This window comes from Leuciscus leuciscus, assembly GCF_965113295.1.
Source record: "Leuciscus leuciscus genome assembly, chromosome: 6".
In the NCBI taxonomy this organism is placed as follows: Eukaryota; Metazoa; Chordata; class Actinopteri; order Cypriniformes; family Leuciscidae; genus Leuciscus; species Leuciscus leuciscus.
Window position 1 is genome coordinate 14215908 of NC_138730.1, and position 22038 is coordinate 14237945.

The following is a 22038-nucleotide window of genomic DNA, read 5'->3' on the forward strand; positions in this document are numbered from 1 at the left end:
ACCTCGGTTCTCTCTAGAGAGGAAACGAGTACTGCGTATCTTGCCGTGCTTGCGCACGCTCCGGTTCGCTCCGGCGATGAAAAACCGGTAAGCTAGCCTTTCGATGCTATATTTATAGCCCCAGGCCACGCCCGTTTCGGCGGGACGTGACGTATGGGGCGCGAAGCGCCCCCATTGGTGATGACGTCACGATAGGGCCTTATCGATAGGCTGCTGCAGTTGCCGCAGGGCAGCCAATAGGCGCGCGAGCTGTCTCGCCTATGTCTGCATGCTGCCGCAACGCGTTTTACATTATTTCAAAATTAAGGATAATTTTTTGGCTTCAGTATCTCGCGGAAAAGAGATTTCCCCTAGCGTAAGATATTACGCAGTACTCGTTTCCTCTCTAGAGAGAACCGAGGTTACGTTAGTAACCGAGTACGTTTTACCCACTGAGAATCCTGTTGAAAGTGCTCTAGTTATTGGCGATTCTATTACATGGAACGTGAAAATAGAGACACCAGCCGCCTGTGCCAGAGCGCCTGACATCAAAGCAAATTTAAAAATGCTGGCTAATGCTAATTGTAAATTCTCTAAGATTATTATTCATGTCGACACTGATGATGTTCGACTTAGACAGTCGGAGATCACTAAAATGAAAGAGGTGAGTGAACTAGCAAGTAGTAGTAGCTGGAAGAAAACAAAACTAGAGGTTTTTCACATTTCGTGGAAAGAGAGCACGATTGCGTACAGAGCGGCTAGATCTGCTTATTTTTCGACTTTCTTAGAAGAAAATAAACACAACCCTAGGTATTTATTTGATACAGTGGCTAAATTAACAAGAAATAAAGCTTCAACTTCTGACGTTTCTAAACAGCATAGCAGAAATGACTTTATGAACTTTATCTTTATCAATCTTTACTTGCAAGATTGATAATATTAGGGAGAAAATTATAACTATGCAATCCTACAGTATCACAACAGACTGATGTACATTGTAGTGTCCCTGAGGAAAAATTCCATTCATTCGTTGCTATAGGATAGGAAGAATTATCTAAACTCTTTAAACAGAGTTCGTACACATTTTTACCATTAAATTTCCATGACTTTTCTATGACTTAAAGGTAAATATTCATGACTTAATGTTCCATAAAACATCTGTGTATATTGTACATGTAAAATAAGAATAAAAATCCATGTTCAAATTTACAAAAGCATATCTTGAATAAAATGAATGCAATGCGGTTTAATACAAAATAAATATTTATTTAAATAATGCTGACACAGTAACACAATAAAAATAAATAAATGTCAGGCCATCCTTAAAAATATTTTGGTAAAAAAAAAAAAAAAGGGTCGGTAGGTATATAGCCTATATATTTTTTTCAAGATTCAATGTAAAAAAAAAAAAAAAAATTACAATTTTGGTCATGGTGATTATGTAGGTATGAATTTAAACAAATTTGCACATCGGGACTTCACTGACAGTTTTCCAGAACTTCGTGCCAAGTTAAAGAGGTGTCAAGAGAGAAAAAAATTGAGATTTTGCTATAAAAAAAAAATATATAAAAAAAAAATTTGAAAACCTGTATAAACTGAATACCAAAGAATAATATTAACTATTGAGCAGTGGTGATGCATTCATGTGTAAGGGTGGCGCTGCCAATAATGCACCTGTCACAAAGAACTGGGAAAAGTAATGATTATTAATATGTCAACTATATCAAGGAGACATTTCAATTGTTTATTAATAAACAAGTGTTTTCTGTGTCAAAGATGAAGTTGACGATGCTGACTCGCGATCTTCGCAGCAGTGAACGCGCCAGAGAGAAATGCACATTTCATACGGACTACGGCAAGACGCTCCGACATTAAATGTCTCTATAGGCCTACTGTAGGCAAACAGGCCTATATGTGTTGTAGCCCAGTCATTAAAAAACGATTTCATATTCATGAAATCATATTCATGATAATTTCATATTCATGTTATAAATATATTTTTTAAAATGTTATGTTGATTAGGCCTAGGTTATATGAAAAGTGAAAAGCATGAAGAAGATAAGATGATCCCTAAAATATCTGGAGACATGGAGTGGGCAGACATGATTTTGACCACTTCATTAAGTTTGTTTTTGTAGAAAGCATTTATTTAAAGTGAATTTCATTTTGTATTAATTGACCCTTCAGAGGGAGCTTGATTGACAGGCGATCTAACCAATCATAATCCGCCATCTGCCATTTTGTCCGAAAAAGCAGTCAGGAGAGATGGCAGATTAACATGGGAGGATTTGAACTTGAAAAACGGAATGTACTGACGCCTTTCAGTTTGTTTAAAACAACATTCCTTCTTATGTTCATTCATGTTTATTTGATGCTATAAATTAACTAGAAGGAAGAGATGATTGGTTCACAAGCAGCTTTAACTGATGCTCTACAGCGATCTGTCATACACATTTAAGAGCCACAAAACGGTATGTATCGTTTAAATTTCTTTTAAAAAATGATCAAATTTGAAAGGTGAGACTTTAATATGTTTAATATCAAAAGTAACCGAAAAGTAACCTGGTCTGTCCTGTCTGTCAGCGTGTTGTCAGTCTCCTCTCTGCTCCGCGATGTATTTTTCACTGCGTGAGAACACGGTGTGGCGTGAGAGCAGCGTAGCTTGTCGGACATAGCGACAGTAACTAAGGGGGGCGGGTCTTTGCGAAGGGTCAATTGTATCTTAATTTGAATCAATGTTTCATCAACCAATTGCCTGGATTTAATAAATAAGAAGTAAATATATAGCAGGCAATATAATCAGGACATGGAGGCGCCGGCGCGTGAACTGAACCGAAACTCAGTGTATAAGCTACTTTCCTCACAGACCTGATAATATATATCTATATATAGCCTATAGAAAGCATGAAATGTGTACTTTTAAACAAAACAATTCAAAACGAAAGAAAACAGACTGCTCTCTGCTTATGGTGAGCATGTGGGGGGAGAGATACGATTTTCGATCAATCATCGAATATTATTTTGCTTGATATGCCAATCCTTAATATTTGGTGTTTTAAATGCCTGTTTGAGATCTCTGTGAAAGTTTTAAAGCAGTCTTGTAGTGCCACTTTCAGAGTGGTCACGTCCGTAACATTGTTTCTTCCTCATAAATGCGAACACGAAAAATTTAATAAAATGAATAATGTTCTGTGGAGAGCCAACCCTTCTTCATCCGGTGGGTATTTTACTTTTGGTTTGCGCAGTGTAATTCATAGAATTACCAAAACATATTTTACCACCTAAAAGTTAAAGATATTTTGTGTCATGTCCGGACCGTAACGCAAGTGTATTTCCCTCATATTAAATATAAAACGCATGTGAATACTGATATTTTTCTAACATCTGGACTCCTTTATTAAATGAGTATGGATGTATAAACAGACGTTTCAATATATTAGTATTAAACGCATTTTCTGATAATTTATATTTTAAGTTTTGACTGCAAATGTCACGTCCATAACGCTGGAATTGCCCAATAGTAATTTAAAGATGTGGTAGCATTGGATCTGGAAGGGAAGGATAACTCTGGGAGTTGGAAGGGGTGTGTCGCGATTCTGCCTTCTGCCTTCTCACACCGCAACACAGGTTCGTGGCCCTGAGTGTCGCGATTTCGGTTTCATTTCGCATATAGCCTACAGCCTTATAATCATAGATGACGCCACAGGTTTTTATTTAAAAGAAAGAGCGTAGCCTACGTTTGTATGTAGGCCTATGGACAATTTATATTCACAATACTTATTAAAATATAATTAATATCATTTTATTGCATTTGTAATAGTTGTTTGAAGAGTAAAAAAGAAACGGTCGGTCTTAACGCAAGTTTACAGGCAAGTCGGTCGGACTAAAAGGGGGGAAAAAAATTAATTGGGTCGGTCCTAAATTGACAGGGTCGGTTGGGTTACGGCAAACAAGAATATTTTTAAGGATGGCCTCAAACCCTGACAACTCCTTAGACATTTATTAACATAAATCCATAGGACTGGTGCTTTGCACCTTTAGCATGGCTAGATAGCGCTGCTTCTCCCATGTTCAAAATGTCGAACGTTTTATGACAAAGTCTACATTTTGCACGTCCCGGGTCCTGGTCTTTCTCAAGCCATGCATTATACTTTTCAGATTGAAGCCAAACATTATTAAATCGACATTGCTGATTTTTGCTCAGCTGCAACTGAGTTGCCGTAACCCCACACATAACTTCACGTGATGTGACGGATCGCCAGAACGAAAGAAGTATTGCAATTTGTTTAACCAATATTATCAATTAAACAAATTCAAGTACACAAATATTTTGAAAAACAAATTTCCCTGACTTTTCCAAAATATTCTGAGTTTATTCATTTTCCAAAACTTTTCCAGGCCTGGAAATTGGCATTTTAAAATTCCATGACTTTTCCAGGTTTTTCATGACCATACGAACCCTGTTTAAATCATCTAAATCTACGTTGTCTAATCAATGTTAGACCCTATACCGACTAAGCTACTGAAAGAAATGCTTCCAGAGGTCATAGATCCTCTTCTTAAAATCATGTCATTAATCTTTGTCATTAGGATATGTATCAAAAGCTGGCTATTATTAAACCTCTTATTAAAAAAAACGCAACTTGATCCTATAGAATTAGTCAATTACAGGCCAATCTCAAATCTACCCTTTCTGTCAAAAATACTAGAAAAGGCAGTATCCTCACAACTATGTTCCTTGATTTAGACCATATTATAGTACTGAGACTGCTCTCATTAGAGTTACAAATGATTTGCTGTTATCATCCGATCGTGGCTGTTTCTCTCTATTAGTGTTACTGGAGCTTAGTGCTGTATTTGATACCATCGACCACAACATTCTTTTGAATAGACTCGAAAATTCTGTTGGCATTAGCGGAATTGCATTAGCATGGTTTAAATCATACTTATCTGAACAGTTATCAGTTTGTAGCAGTTTGTAGCAGTAAATGAAGAGATGTCATATCGATCACAAGTTCAGTATGGAGCTTTGATAGCAATCTTTCATTTCAAAGAAAGCCACATCTAGCATCTGTAAAACTGCATTCTTCCATCTTAAAAAATTTCTAAATTACAACATGACTAAATTTCAATGACAAATGCGGAACAGTTAGTTCATGCATTCATGACCTCAAGGCTAGATTATTGTAATGCTCTACTTGGTGGTTGCCCTGCACACTTAATAAACATACCCTGTTCTTACTAGAACCAGGAAGTTTATTAGCCCGGTTCTGTCAACACTGCACTGGATCCTGTCGTGGAAATTTTAAACTGTATATTAAAGGGATACTCCACCGAAAAATGAAAATTCTGTCATCATACATTTTCTCACATGCTTTATGAGCAGCGGCTTCATGTGTCTGTCAGACAGGCAGCACGTGCATATGGAGAAATTAGTTCTCTTTCGCTGCTAATTGTGCTTCAACGGTTTAAAATCACATGTTTTTAAACCACAATGCTTAAAAAACTGCATGCAAATGATAAGCTTTCATGAACGTGCAGCACAGAAATGTCACATGAGTGTAACTGAGATAGTCCAAAATCTCTTACAGATCTCTGACTTACATTTTAGACACGATTTTAAAGTTTTTGCATTTCGGCAATGAAAATAGTTCCAAACAAATCCATAGCAGAACTGAACAGTGTTTCATTACTGAAATTATTCAGTTGCTTCGAACAAATTGGTTAAAAAATTATTCTGTGACTCACTCATTAAGTGATTTTCCACCACCTACTGGCTGTTTTAGTTTCATATTTAAAATTATCAATTTATTTTCCATCTTATTTCTACATTTAAAATTATGTTTGGTACATGGTGTTCAGAGGAAGTAATTTTTGTTTAATTGTGTTCAGTATTGGGTTTATTTCCCTCAAAAGTCTAAACATAGAGCATCAATAAAACATTGAGAGTGGTTCACACAGATCCATCCATTTCTTTCCATTTCAAGATAGCGAGGGGAATGGCTACTGTAGGGTAAGGCTGTGATTGCATTTTGGCAGGAAATAATTAGTTCCAAACATACACAAGTGAAAATAGTTCCAAACATACACATAACAGAACTGTGTGTGTCCGAGCAACAAGTCAAGTCAAGTCACCTTCATTTATATAGCGCTTTTTACAATACACATTGTTTCAAAGCAGCTTTACAGTGATAATAGGAAATTAATGGAACAAAGATTGTTTTGGCTGTACAGCAGCTCTAGAAGAAAGTAATTTGACCAGTTTAAGTAAGTTTTTCATCGATTCATTTCTGTTGTAAAAATCATTAGTTATAAACTTAGGGGCCACATCCACGAAAACTTTTAATGCGTTCTGGCTGTTCATTTACACGACAACGGTGTTTGGTGGCCTGACACACACAGCAGTGTTTCGTTACTGTTTCGTTAAAATCAGCTGCTTCAAAAATTTTGTTTAGTTAATTATTCCCTAGACTCACTCATTAAGTGATTTGCCGCCACCTAATGATGGTTTTAGTTTCATATTTAAAAGTGTAAAGTCTTATTTAAATATTCAAAATTATAACTTTACATTATTTTACATTTTACATTATTCTTAACATTGTTTATGCAGGTGTAATTGTACTCAATTCAAATGCAACTTCTGTGCCACCTCTGCAGTGCAAAGATGAATTTTGTTGTTATTGATTTAATTTGATTGGAGAACATGGCTTCTGTAGAGGGCTGAGCCAGGAGGGGTTTAGCTGGTGGTAGACATCAGCTGCTTTTATATAAGCACAAACCAAAATTCGGTGCATTTAGACCTTCAAAGACAAAAGCTAACGTGTCATTGCGATGATGTGCTGCAACGAGTTAAGGAAGACAAATGTATCAGTTTATGTTTACTTTGATGAGCCTCAAAGAGTTGTGGTGCATCATGTGAAAAAAACTGCACTCGGTTCAGATACTTCAGAAACAGTTTATTATAAGCAAGATGCTTGCAGTCACTATAGACAGAGTGTTAGCCTACTCAATTGCTTACTAATGACACATAGCAACACAGCTAAATGTATTCCTAATATGTTGGAACTTTAATTGAAAGTAGTCTATTTTTACCCGTTGAGACATGCCTTCACAAGCAGCCGTAAGAGCTGTGTTTGTGATGTTTGAGTAAGGGGAGGCGTGACGTGTAGAAGGGCCATTGGCAAAGTTGTTTGAAAATATGCTTTATTTCTGTAATTCCGATTGGCGCCACTAGTATCACAGACATACTTTTTTTACAGTGTAGTTTTGAAGTTTGAATATATTATACCTTTGAGGTCTCCCCAAAGGGAGGTTTTGTCACAAACATACAGATATCTAATACTTTCAAATGTCTTACTGTATGATAGTTGTTCATTTCCTGCAGAGTCTCAGCAAATGCTGCTAAACTGGACTGAGGAGAGAAAGAAAACACATCACACACTGCATTGCATCAACATGTCAGTGCTTCCAAAAATAGTCAAACAAAGAAGCAGAAAATCATATCTGACAACTCGCAGCCTGGACTTAAAAAAAAAAAAAACAGGACCCTGTCCCAAATAGTACACTTGATGTACACTGATGCGGGGGCCTCAGCAGACTACCAGACTGTTAGGGCTTAGGCCCAATTTAGGACAGGGCCACAGTTTGTGAGATGAATTACTAAAGAGTGTAAATTAGAAATAAGCAAGCAAAAAGAACAAAGACAAACAAAAAGCAAAAAGGACAGCTGGTCTGGGCTGTCTCTTACCCCGATGACCTCATCTCTGGTGGACTGCAAAGCCAGTTCTCTGATTCCATTCACAAACTGCTTGTTGGCCTGGTTATAAACTCTTCCAGCATCTATCATCCCTATACACAGCTTCACCAGCTGTAAAACAGTGTATTCACGTTCAGTAAATATCACCTCACTGCATGCAGGAGTAAACACAAACACATACGTTTTTAAAGTTTCCAAAGTTGATACAAAGGTTGCAGTGATAAATAATTATGCTTATTAGTGGTTGTCATCTTCTAAGTGATGTCAATGTACAAATGCTGAAAAAAAAAAAAAAAAAAATTCACATTAATATATTTTGTTTATTTAGAATATTATTTTTATTATTTAAAATTAAACAGACAATGACAGCATTCAACAACAATCTGCAATCAATCAATCAATCAATCAATCAATGTTGTTTTATAAAGATAAAATATGTTTTATACAATTCTTTGCAAATGTAAGGTTGAAAGATCAGAAAAAAGAGGCCCAAAAATGTTCTTCCACACATTTTTTTTTTTTTTTTTTTTTTTTTTAACTGCAATCGTACCATATTGAATAGGTAACCATCTCTTTGGACTGAGGGACTCAAGCAAATCTGACCAACCAAGGTTTGCTGTCATTGGGTCAGGGAATAAAATGTCTTGGGTTACGATTGTAACCCTGGTTCCCTGAGAAGGGGACGAGATGCTGTGTCATCATCATTGATCATTTGGGAATGCCTCTGCGTGATTGTGTCTGAAGCACATGTGTGAAATCAGTCCAATGGCATGACGGAACATCACAGGCGGGTGACGTCAGGATCAGGAAGCTATAAAGCGCACAGACCAAACATTGTTAGCTTCTAATAGGCCGAAGCAAGTCAATCACATGGACACAGGGAGTATGGTAGGGAGACGCAGCGTCTTGCTCTTTTCTCATGGAACCAGGGTTAGTCGTAACCCGAGACGTTCCCTTTCGAGGGAACTCGCGCTGCGTCAACGTCATTGACACTTTGGGAACAAAGAATACCCGAATCACCAGACTTACAAGTGCCTGTCTGTGTGAATCAATGCAAGCACACAAGAACAAAAGTACCTGTGAACCTGCTGTAGTATCCAGGTCCAGGTTGTAGAATCTCACAAACATAAGCGGAGAAGAACACCCTGCTGCATCACAAACATCTTGAACTGAAGCCCCTGACCATACTCCTTGTTGAGTGCGCTCTGACAGCCAAAAGTGAGGGCTGTCCAGAGGCCCCATGAGCAAGAGAGATTGCCTCGACTATCCACTTGCTCAGAGTCTGCTTGGTTGCTGGCAGTCCTTTCTTGGGCGAACCAAAGCACACAAACAATTGATTGGATTTTCTCCACAGGGCAGCTCTGTGGACATATGCGTCCAGTGCTCTCACTGGACACAATAAACTAAGCATCTCCTGGTCTGAACTTCTGTACGGAAAAGGACAGAAGTTCAGGGACAACTGTTCATACTGTTTGTCATAAACTAACATCTCAAGAGAACTTTACTGGGATTTCAAATCAGAATTTCTGTTATAAGACATGCATCAATTTCAGACATGTCCACTGTAGAAGACACCAAGACTTAAAGCACGCTTATCAGGAATTTTAGGGAGACATAAGTGAATAGGGAAGAAATTATATATCAATATTTCTATGAATTATGAGATATTATGAAAATGTTGCCAAATTATTTATTATAGCTACTTCTGTTTTCATTACATGTTGCCCAAAGAACACATTAATATGCAAATTAGGGACAATGACTAGATGCATTGTATATAATGGGAAAACCATTGTGTGTTACACACATATTGTGTAAAGTAAAATAGTATTTTAAATAATTCTCTAATATCTTTCATACCATAGTTAAGAATCTTTGTCTTTGTGCATAGTTTTTGTGCACAACTTTACATAGACTAGTTCTCTAGGAGACCTGTTATCGGGTAGAGTGCTTCCCTAGAGGTTCGGCGGCAAAGTTTTTTGGTCCTCAGTAGACGCTGGGCAGTCATGCCCCTGTGATAATCGGTGATAGAAAGCAAAAGGGGCGGAGCTGGATGTGATGCCATAATATGGGTGGTATTGAGCTGAGTGTACATTGCCTTTGGCTGATAGTTCTGGGTCACTAGGTGGGCTGTATGGCAATCTTTCACTGGTAATTTCACAACAGAATGAGCAGGCATTTGAGCAGTATGGCGTAGTGGGTATTTTGTTCCCATAGCGCCAACTCCATGACGCAGTGTAGAGTTTCACTTCGAAAGGGAATGTCTCAGGTTACAACTGTAACCATGGTTCCCTAGGAAGCAGAATGAGACACTGCGTCGTGTGACGTCACTCGCACCTGTGACGTCACCTGTCTGCGGTAGTCAACAATCAAGATTGGCGTGTAACACACATTGGCGTTCAGACACCGGCTCATGGGGAGCGTTCCCATAACGTCAACTCCATGACACAGAGTCTCGTTCCCCTTCTCAGGGAGCCAAGGTTACAGTCGTAATCTGAGACGTTTTGCACAAGAAAATAAAGTTTTGAAAGAGAAAAAAAAATTAAGTAAAAAAAAAAAAAATTGCAAATAAAAATAAAGAATCGCAAAATATAAACAAAATAGAGCAAAACTAAAGATATAATTATTTCCAAAAATCAATGCTGTAAAAGAAGCTGTTTAAGAACAATGATTCTGCAATGCATCTTTTCCATGTCTACACTCACTGTATAAATTCATTTGCAAGCTCCTTTTAATCTGCATTTCAGTCAAGGGTGAGTGCTTCACTTTTCTGTGCGTTTCACTTTCTAGCACTGTTTTGACATGGGGGTGGAGCCAAGGCTTGGGAATGCCTCCCTCTAAGTTACGTAATCAGTTTGAGATGCAGATCACAACAGATCAAGGCACCATGTCTAAGCAGAGACCTGTTTCCTGGATTGTTTCCTTTTATTTACAAGCATTAAAATGTAGGAAGGCAATTTTCGGAGAGGCTAGCAATTTAAAAAGCATAAGATTCCACCCTCCATTCAGAGCACTCGCCAAAGCCACGTCTCTTCCAAAATACATGAAAGTGTACAAGCAGGGAGCAAACAAAAGTAATTCAAATTAGATTTGCGTCTGAAAAGACGCTCAAGTGCGCCACACCACACGCTGTTTTCTGAAGGAATTTACAGACAGTTGAATTTATAAACAGATACATTTTATTTATCGTGCCATTTATACGACAAAAATAGTTGTTGTTTTTTTGCGTGTAAATGATACGCACTGCAAACCCCTTGGGTAGGATTAGGGTTGTGGAGTACGTGCGTATTACACGCCATAAAGTGCGTATCATATGCACGCAAAAACTATTTTTGACGAATAAATGGTACGAGAAATCAATTTCGTGCTATAGATAAGCAGAGTCTGGCAGAGTGGATCCTCATTTTCACCTCACGATGACGGTAAGATAATATTTCTTTCTGTTATGATTGTTTGGTAATTTACTGATCTGAATAGAATTTTGACATTAACACTTGTCTGGGACACGTGCGTGTGTTTTTGTAAGGGACAAGTGAAAGAGAATTGTACTTGCCCAACCGGACAAATGCCCTGATTAAAACAATTTTCAATATCAAAAAAATAAAATAAGAAATAACGTACTCGGTTATTAAGCAGTGTTAAGCATGATCATATAATAAAATATCACACTGAAGTAGGCTGATTTAAAATGAAGATTTATTTAAAATAAAAGTTCTTCTTTTGTCAAAATTACATTTCCAGCCTAAACACTCCCTTCTGTAACGGTCACCAGCTGGAGTGCCCTTGAGAGCCACCAGAGGGCACTCCACATAAGACTATTATCACTCACAAACTACATTTCCCATAACTCACTGCTCGGACTCATCATCACTTATCACTGATCACATTCACCTGTACCTCATTCACTGATTGCATTCACCTGTGTCACATCATCCTGTTAGTCTCAGTCTATTTATACCATGTTTATTCAGTCACTCACCGTGAAGTCTTGTTAAGTGTTACACTGCATTTCTGAGCGTTTCCCTGGTTTTCGATATCTTGCCCTGTTCCCTGGATTACTCTCTTGCCTCTGGTCCCTGCCTGTTTGTTTGTTTGTTTTGTTTCTTTCTTTGTTTTGACTGCCTGCCTGTGTATGACCCTAGCCTGTACATTGGATTACGCCTCTGGATTTCCCCAGCCAATAAAGCTGCATTTGGATCTAACCTTCGTGTCTTGGAGCAGTTCGTGACACCTTCAAACTTAAATTGTCAATGTTTCATTACATCACTGTTGGAAAACACTCTAATCAGAATATCTTTTTTTAGCTTTATAAAGGGCATTTCTTTCCCTAATTTTTACTCTCTATAGGCTACTCTTGTAGCCCAGTTCCCTGAGAGTAGGGAAAGAGTAGCCTATAGAGAGTAAAAATTAGGGAATTCGGCGGACTCAAAGTGCACCAGATTAATGAATTTATCTTTAAAATGTAAAAAAAAAATCTTACAGGGGGGGCATGCCCCCGGACCCCCCTAGAGGTACAGAGCTCAACCCACAAAAATACTGTTGGAAACAAAGTAGGCTATATGATGGTCTATGAAAAATACACATGATCAGGATTTTAGCACCTACGCCTCATTTTGAGTCAGGAAAAACCCGGATTATTAGATAGATTTTGGGTGGAGAAAAGTCTTTGTTCATCAATTATGCACAGAGTTAATGCTCAGCTACAAAAACATGTTCTGAAACACTAAAAGTTAAGTAAATGAAATTATAGTATTATATGAAATAAATAAATGAAAATATGTATATTATTACGCCCCCAAGAGCTTTGACAGAATTCGAACACTGGGCGGAACTGTAAAAGTTGGCTGCTGTTTCGTCGTGGTGCTCAGTGACTGACGTCTGTCTAACTCTGCATAGCATGAAACTCGCTGATGACGTGTGATGGTTGCGCGAGCAAGTGCACAGAGATTACGATAGTTGACAGTAGGGATGGGACGATTACCGGTTTCACTATAAACCACGATAAAATGTAAATTTAATTATCATTAAAACCGTGTTTTATTATCGCGATTTTAGATCCTGTTCAGCCAGCAACAGTCTGACGCAGGCGCAGCGCGCAATGTTATTTTTTTTTATTCAAGAAGGAATGGCGAAAGGCAGTGGCCGTGCTCGGGAGATTTTTCAGCCTTTTAAGAGAACCAATTCTGAGGTGTGGTCATATTTTGGCTTTAACAAAAGTCCTGAGGGAAACTTAATCGAGGATGGTCACCCTGTCAGCAGAACATGCACAAGAAAAAGTCGCTGCAATAGAAACACTTCAGATCTGCCGAGTCGTCTTGTGTGACCATTACCAAAGTCCTTTTAGGCAAGTCGTGCCACTCGGCCGCCATCTTGGCAACGCCTCCGGGCAGCTATTTCGGACTATCAAGACCAGGCTCCTATCTAAATGAATGGGCAGAGAGTCAGAACTGCACTTTCACTGGTCACCGGGACATAAAAACTGCATGTATAGAAACAGCAGTAAAATATTATCAAAATCGCTGAAAAAGTTTGATGACTTTGCCCCAAAATAAGGTTTAAAACGCCTTTTCCCCCGCAGGTTATACTTTACTACGCATGCGCAAGGGTTCACGACACCAACTTCATTTACGTCTCTATCCAGAATGCCGGTGTTGTACAATATTCAATGTCAATATTGTTCTCCATTATTTAAATATAAGCAGGTTTGCACTTTATCAGTAATAACAATGTATTGTATAGGAGTCATTAGTTCGCGAATTGGACGTGTCATACGGTTGTGTGATTATCCCAGCAGTTAGGACATGGACATCCCACAAGGTTAGTGTCAACACAGAAAACATTACATCACTGGATAGGTTTTTTCGTTTATTTAGAGAGTAATTTTATGTCAGCTGAATGTGCGGAACGCATTTCAGAGAAGATAAGGAAACGTATTTTAGCACAATTCCCACCCAGCGGTAATTCAGGAAAAAATATCTCCGAATGCTCCACATGAAACTTTGGTCTTCCGACCTTTTACCATCATGTTGTTTTATTTTGATTAATATGTGAGAGGGAGAGAGAGCAAGACAGCGCTTTCGCCTGGCTCCGGAGAGAGAGAGTGCGTGCGCGCGCGCGACCGGGGCTCTCTCTCTCTGCTTGTTCTTTCAGTTAAATATGCGCCCTGTCAGTGTCACAAGCGCAGCAGTTCATCTACATTACTCACCGATCAAATAAGACATATTTTGTGTCTTTTACTTAGAATGTAAGGTAACATATTTGTGGTCGATATAAAATGCTTTATTTTCGCGTTGTTATTGTGATGTGATTTAAATGATTATTGCAGTAAGCTCCACTAGGAGGCGCTACTGGCTTTTGTATTCTTTAGCTCTGCTTGTTTTACAGCAGATGACCTGCTCTTCGTCAGTTGTAATATTGTTGTTAAATACGTCATCGCCACTGTTCTCTGCTCTTGGCAAATCCTGTTAATAAACCGTTGAAGACTACTTTTGGGAATCTGTGAATTCATGACATGGTGTCAGAAGTGGGATATTTCACCCTGTGAACAAGATTGAAGCAACGAGATGGCTAAGTTTCAGTCTCCTGAATCGTTTGACTTCACCCAGCCTTCGGCGTGGCCGACCTGGAGACAGCGGTTTTCCCGCTTCCGGATAGCAACTAAGCTAAACCAAGAAGATGACGATATACAAGTGAATACGCTGTTATACGCAATGGGGAAAGAGTCGGAACCTATCTTTAGCACCTTTACATTTCCGGATGATGTGCAGCACTATTATGAAGAGGTTTTGAAAAAGTTTGATGAACATTTTGTGCCAAAGCGGAATACGATACATGAACGTGCCTGTTTCCATAGACGCTCACAGCTCCATGGGGAGAGCGTGGAGGCGTTTGTCAGAGAGCTTTATAAGCTTGCAGAGCACTGCGATTTCGGAGCAACTAAAGACGAACAGATAAGGGATCGCATTGTAATCGGCATCGCAGATGGAGAAGTGTCGCAAAAGTTACAACTCGAACCGGACTTGACATTGGAGAAGGCAATCAGTATTGCGCGACAGTCGGAGCTTATTAAAGCACAAAACGCCAGCGCCAGAGCAACAAATGTTGAGGTGGGTGCCGTTAATGCACGCAAGTACAAGCAGCCTAGGCAGTACGACAAAAGGTATGCCAAAAACAAAGATGAACAATACAAGAACGTGACACATCAAGCAAGGAAAATGTGCACAAGATGTGGGAGACAGCATGATTACGGTGCATGTCCAGCTACAGGTAAACGCTGCCGCAAATGCAATAAAACGGGACATTTTGAAGCACTGTGCAAAACTAAGAATGTGAATGCAATTGAAACTACTGACGGTGACAGTGATGAGGGCAGTGCATGGTTTCTCGGGGCTGTTGCTGATGGCAGTGAATGTGATGAGGACAAATGGTATGAAGACCTACAAATCAATGGCACAACTGTTACGTTCCGGATTGATACAGGCGCCGATGTAACGGTGATTCCCGAGGAAACATATTCATCCCTGCAACAGCGCCCTCTCCTGGTGATGACAAAATAAACCTTCACAAGCCCAGGTGGAAAGCTCGTGTGTAAAGGCAAGTTTATGACACACTGTGAAAAACATGGAGAGACTTTCCCATTTTGGATTTATGTTATGTCAGGCCCCTTCACAACAAACTTACTTGGACGGAAAACTGCAATCAAAATGGGACTAGTGCGCAGAGTAAATGGACTCGAGTCATACGATGATGTATTTGGGAACATTGGACTGTTAAATTGTGAACCAGTCAAAATAGAGCTTAGGCCGGACGCCAAGCCATACAGCATTGTAACCCCACGGCGCATCCCATTTCCAATCCTACCTCAAGTGGAGGAGGAACTGAAGCGAATGCAGTCTCTTGGCACCATAGAAGAAGTAAAGGAAGCCACAGACTGGTGTGCTCCTATGGTGCCAGTGATTAAAAAGAACAAGAAACCTCGGATCTGTGTGGATCTTACCAAACTGAATAAAGCTGTGAAAAGAGAAAGGTTCATCCTGCCCACGCTAGAGGATATTGCACCAAAACTGTCAGGCGCAACAGTGTTCTCCACGGTGGACGCATCAAGTGGGTTTTGGCAGATCCCACTTGATGAGAGCAGCAGGAAACTTACAACCTTTATTACTCCAGTGGGCCGCTTCTGTTTCCGTCGCCTTCCTTTCGGCATTACATCTGCACCGGAAATATTTCAGCAGAAAATGAGCTCACTTCTGAGAGATCACACCGGCACAGAAGTTGTCATGGATGACATTCTGATCTTTGGCAAGGACAAGGAAGACCACGACCAGAACCTACAAGCTGTGATGAAAACAAATTAAAGCTTCAGGACTGAAACTAAACAAGGACAAATGTCAATTCAGGAAACCTGAGATTCACTATTTTGGACACATCATTGGGAAGAATGGCATTAAACCGGACACTGAGAAAGTCAGAGCCATTGCGGAACTTCCCAGCCCAACGAACATAACGGAACTGCGTCAAAGGATTGGAATGATAAACTACTTGGGAAAATTCCTTCCTGATCTCTCCACTGTCATGCACCCGATAAACAGCCTATTGAAGAGCGACACAGTGTGGACATGGGGAGAAGCACAAGAGGAAGCCTTCAAAAAGGTAAAAGGCATGCTAATCTCAGCACCCGTACTGGCATATTATGACACAACAAAGCCAACAGTGGTAAGCGCAGATGCAAGTAGTTATGGCCTAGGCGGCGCACTCTACCAAGAACACAGTGACGGACTCCGACCAGTCGCCTTTTGTTCGAGGACACTGACAGAGACTGAGCGTAGGTACTCCCAGATAGAGAAGGAATGCCTTGCCAGTGTGTGGGCATGCGAGCGCTTCGGGAGGTACTTACAAGGTTTGGACAGGTTCGTGCTTGAGACCGACCACAAACCTCTGGTTCCACTTATCAAAAGTTATGACCTGGATAAAGCACCTGTTAGGTGTCAGAGGTTATTAATGTGTCTAATGAAGTTTAACGCAGAAGCTGTTCACGTACCTGGAAAACAGCTCGTTGTTGCTGACACCCTGTCTCGCAACCCCCTGCAGGGCGGTACTGTGTCAGACACAGAGCATGATGTCAAAGCTTATGTTCAGACAGTGATTGGAACTAGACCAATCACCAAAGACAGACTTAATGCAATGAGAGAAGCTACAAGCAACGACAACATTCTTCAAACGGTGATTCGTTACACAAGTAATGGCTGGCCCTCAGATTTGTCCCGCCTGCCACACAACCTGCTCAAGTATCACGCCGCTAGAGCTCACCTGTCTGAAGTCAATGGACTCTTGCTGCATGATGACCGCATTGTTGTTCCTCTTTCAATGCAAAAGACTGTGCTGTCACAAATACATGCGGGTCATCAGGGACTCACGAAGTGCCGGAAAAGGGCTAACATTTCAGTGTGGTGGCCAGGTGTCGGGAGAGACATTGCTGAGCTTGTAAAAGCATGTGAGTTTTGCATCAAGAATAAACCAACTCAAAGAAAAGAGCCACTGATCACCACACCACTGCCAATAGGAGCTTGGCAGAAGATAGCCGCTGATTTATTTGAGCTTGAAGGTAAACAGTATTTGGTAGCAACAGACTATTACTCACGCTACATTGAGATTTCTCACTTACCTTCCACAAGCAGCAACCAAGTCATCACTCGCCTGAAGTGCATGTTCGCCAGGTGGGGGATCCCGTTTGAGCTAGTTACAGATAATGGCCCTCAGTTCGCTTCAGCGGAGTTTCGCCAGTTCAGTGAGGAGTACAACTTTGAGCACACGACATCAAGCCCTCACTACCCTCAAGCGAATGGAGCTGCTGAGAGGAGTGTAGCCATTGCAAAGAGAATCCTTCGACAACCGGATCCACAACTAGCCTTGTTGAGTTACAGAGCCACAACTATCACCGCAACAGGCCAGAGCCCAGCTCAACTGATGATCGGATGAGAAATCAGAACCACAGTTCCTGTGTTGCCACAGCAGCTGAGCCCGACTGCAGTTGACTATCAGGCGGTAAGATTTAAGGACCAACAATCCAAAGCTGCCTACCGCTTCTTCTACAACAAGCGTCACTCAACCCGACCTCTGCCTACACTGCAGCCTGGTCAGAGGGTTAATGTCAAACTGGATGGGGAGAAGGGCTGGAAAACCCCAGCAAAAGTTATCGCGAAAGCTCAAGAGCCCAGGTCCTATCTAATTCAAACCGACCAAGGGACTGTTGCCCGCAGGAACAGGAGGCATTTGCAAGAAGTGCCTGAGCCAGTATCTGAAAGTGCTGGACAAGAGACTAATAATGATGACTATGACTTTGCCACCCAAAGTGACACAGACATCCCTCTCACTGCTACTAGTTCACCTGTGTTCTGTGCTCCAACTATTTCCCCGAGTTCGGGCGCCTCTCCAAAGAGAACCTTAGCCGGGAGAGCTATTAGACCACCCGCCAGGTTTAAGGACTATGTTTAAGATGAAAATGTCCTTTACTGGTCGTGTATTGTGTTACGGTACTGACTTCTTGTTCTGATATTATTATGGAAGTTACAGTGACAGTTAAATTGCTAAAAGTAAAAAAAAAAAAAGTATTTTGTTCAAGACTTTGCAAATCTGAATATATTGACATACAACTAAGAGATAAAGGTACTTACAATATTTGGTATAAATGCTTAATTGGCTGTTAAAACAAAATTAATAGAAATGTAATACTGCTTATTGGAATTTACTTAAGAGGGGAGATGTGATGTGATTTAAATGATTATTGCAGTAAGCTCCACTAGGAGGCGCTACTGGCTTTTGTATTCTTTAGCTCTGCTTGTTTTACAGCAGATGACCTGCTCTTCGTCAGTTGTAATATTGTTGTTAAATACGTCATCGCCACTGTTCTCTGCTCTTGGCAAATCCTGTTAATAAACCGTTGAAGACTACTTTTGGGAATCTGTGAATTCATGACAGTTATCACTCTCTTCCATGTGGATTCCATCTGATCTTGTACACACCACAACTCGCTGTCGTCAAATCGTCTCCGCTGTCGCAAAACCTCAACTGTGCGCATGCGTCAGTGGAACCAGACGATAGGCTTAAATGTTTCCCGGCTTGACTGTTAAAAGCAGATGATTGGCTTTCAGCAGGAGGGGCGGGACATGTGCATACAACCGCCATCTTTGCCGTTACGGGTTTTCCTTATATAGTTGTATGGTTGTATTCAGGGCTTGACATTAACACCCGCCAACCCGCCAAATGCGGGTGGATTTTGCTCGTGGCGGGTAACATAGTCACTCCAACTAGCCACTTTGGCGGGTTGAATAATTGTAGTCTTTTCAAAAGGCATCTGAAATAAGTGTGACACACTACGACACTACAACTCCCATGAGTATTAGGGCTGTCAACGAATATTCTAAATTCGAATATATATTCGAATAGTTTTAAAAAACAGAATTTCGAAGGTGAAAATGTATATTCGAATGTGGAAAAACGCCCCCGGTAGCAGAGGCGCGGCTGTCTGCTTTGCGAGTGGGCGCGCTGAGGGGTCAGGGACAGGTAACAGGAAGAAGCGTTAACGTTAAACAGAAACAACATTACTAAAGTGTAGGCTACTGTAATGACTGAATAGATATTGCATGAATAAGGTAGGTTAGATACAGCAGTTTCATGCACTGAAGGCTTCCACTGGTTTGATTATTTACCGTTTCATGTCAAGGAAAAGTTCCATGTTTACCACAGCACAGCTCGCTCAGAGCGTTCAATGTCGGTTCTATATAGGCTAAAAACTTCAATTATTGTTAATAATATTTGTTTCAATCACTGAATGAAGCCTGCTATATAAGAGTCGCGACCTTAAATTGCTTGCACAAAACTCTTGATCAGCACTCAACATTTGCTTATTGTTGTTGTTCATTTAAACCGTTATGCACAGAGAGCGTGACGCCTCATTCGCGCCGCAAGACCTCCAGACGCGCGTAAACGCGTCTTTACACTCGCGCCAGACGCTCTATTCGCGTTTGGTGTGAACGCAGCATGAGGGTGAGAGAGAGAAAGAGTGCCTGCGAGTGAGCGAGCTAGAGTGAGGTCCGCGGTCTTGGCCATTAGTTGATTTACTTGTTTTTGTGTAGGTAATACGTTCTCAAATGTGTTTAAACTTAAATAAACTACCTATACAAGTAGTTATGTCTCTTTGTATTACTTTGCCCTGTTATTGACGTCATGCGAGTCATTGACAAAATGCGCAACCATGTTCGAATAGTTCGAATATAGGCTATGTGTTTTTTTTTAGAGAGAATATTCCAACGTCATTTTTGAGCAATTTTGACAGCCCTAATGAGTATTACATGCACACAGTGTATGCCGGTGGAGCTATGTGGCGATATGTAATATAATACGGTTTTATTTAAAAAAAGGAGCTTTACACACAACCTTATCAGAGCTAATGATAATGACCTGTTTTGTGTAGTCTTGATTTGGGTGTGTACAGTGGTTTTTTTTTTACATTTAAAAGGGTTGTAAATCTAGTTCAAGTAAATTTTAGCACGCCATAGTCGACTTTTAAAAGGTAATTTCACAAAAACAAAAATGTGGCTAGTAAAAATGCTGTGTGGCTAGTAACTGATATATAAATTAGACCACTAAACTTAGTGATTGCTATCAGGATGTGAAGAGACAAGTTGTCTATCCTGCCTTTAAGTTAAAGAAGTTAGAGCAGTTGGTGGTTTTAGTTGTCATAGGATACTCGCTAACATGAACATGTCTGAAATAGCTAGCATTTGCTGTTTATTTCTCTCAATGGACACACTTAAATACTGTTGATGCTGGATTCCTTTTTTTTTTACTTTTATATATAATACTTACTGTTAACACCATAGCAGGGTGGATTTGTCTTAAAGCTGCCGTCGGCAAGTCTGGCAGATTGGGTCGATTAGCCAAAATTTTGAATGTTTACAACTCTCATGCCCCTCCCCACTACCAGCGAGCACCCTCCCATCGAGGTCGTGCTCGTCAGTGCGTCACTGTGCGTGTGTACCTGATTTTCTGTGAACGCGTCCGTCTCTTCAGCATCTATCAACACCATGGACTCGGAGGTAGGCTGCCCTGGTTAATCTATCCATAGATAGCAATAACCGAGGAATTGGAAGCTTGTTAGTAGATTTTCTCTCCGCCATCATGCTTCATGCAATCTCCAGGCGAACTTCAGGCGTGGCGTGTGCATGTGATATTAACGTGCGCGAGTGAGGGGGGATCTGTGGCATGTGCACGACCTGTGATTGACAGTCAGATCTCACACCCCCCTGCGCTGATTGGACCTGATGAAGCGGGAGCGGTGGATTTTTGCAAAACAAATACCACGCTCCAGGTGGAGTTAGAAGCTCGGTTTTTTTTCTAAAACCACCTTATTTATGTTGTTCTGTCGGATTATAGTGTCAATTTCACTGAATATGATAAAAATTTTTTGCCGACGGCAGCTTTAATTCTTTATTCAAATTACTTCATCTTTGATCACCAAATTGACAAAAATAAATCTCTTTCATGCCTTAAAATAGCTTGAATGTAACTCTACACCCATGCCTCATTTAGTATACGCTGTTCTATGAATATGTAAATTAGCCCTGCCTCCACTCACTCGCACCAGCTCAGAGATCCACTGGTTGATGATCACACGTTGACCTGATACAAGGTAGTTTGTGACGTCAGAAACACCAGCGATTTCAAACCATGTTTTTGAGACTGTCTTTGGTTCACTGCAGTTTTAAGCAATTGTGTTGACTAATGAATTTGCACATGGTTTGTTTTAAAGCATATTAAAAACAACACATAGACAAATAAACAACATTAAAAGTTAGATTTTTACCACAGGGGGACTTTAATTAAATGTGTATTAACAGCGTTTTTTAAAACCTTTGCTTGAAGACGCTGGCACACTGAAAGCGTTCCTTGTTTAGTTTAGGGTTACTGCTATACTGTACTGGTTACTGTAGTAAAAGTAACTTGACAAATTAAAAGGTTTAATACACAAGGTTAAATTTTCGACCTGTTTTACTCTAAAATCCTATGTGGTAAATGGGAAATGAGATCGGGTAGGTCAGCCGTCTATATATTGTGAAGTAATTTAGTGTAATTGTAATTTAGTGTAATTTAGTAGGGCGACTAGCCAATTAATAGAGTTAGCACTGCGTTTCAACACAGCGCAGGGGAATGAAAATGCGGTAAGTTTTGAATGTTGTATGCTGAAAGCGTTTCCTCGATAATGAGAGTAGCCTATAGGTGGTGTGTTAAAGAATAAAGGGTGGTGT

At 40.2% G+C, this 22038-nt stretch overlaps 1 protein-coding gene across 1 annotated transcript in view; it reads right to left on the reverse strand.

Annotated features, from left to right (window-relative positions):
- acap2a (ArfGAP with coiled-coil, ankyrin repeat and PH domains 2a) overlaps positions 1-22038 on the reverse strand; it is a 116515-nt gene that overhangs the window by 45367 nt on the left and 49110 nt on the right. The window contains exons 3-4 of the mRNA XM_082174149.1: positions 7727-7846; positions 7337-7390 (exon numbers count right to left, since the gene is read on the reverse strand). Coding sequence (XP_082030275.1) covers positions 7337-7390; positions 7727-7846 — 174 coding nt within the window. The remainder of the gene's footprint in view (positions 1-7336; positions 7391-7726; positions 7847-22038) is intronic.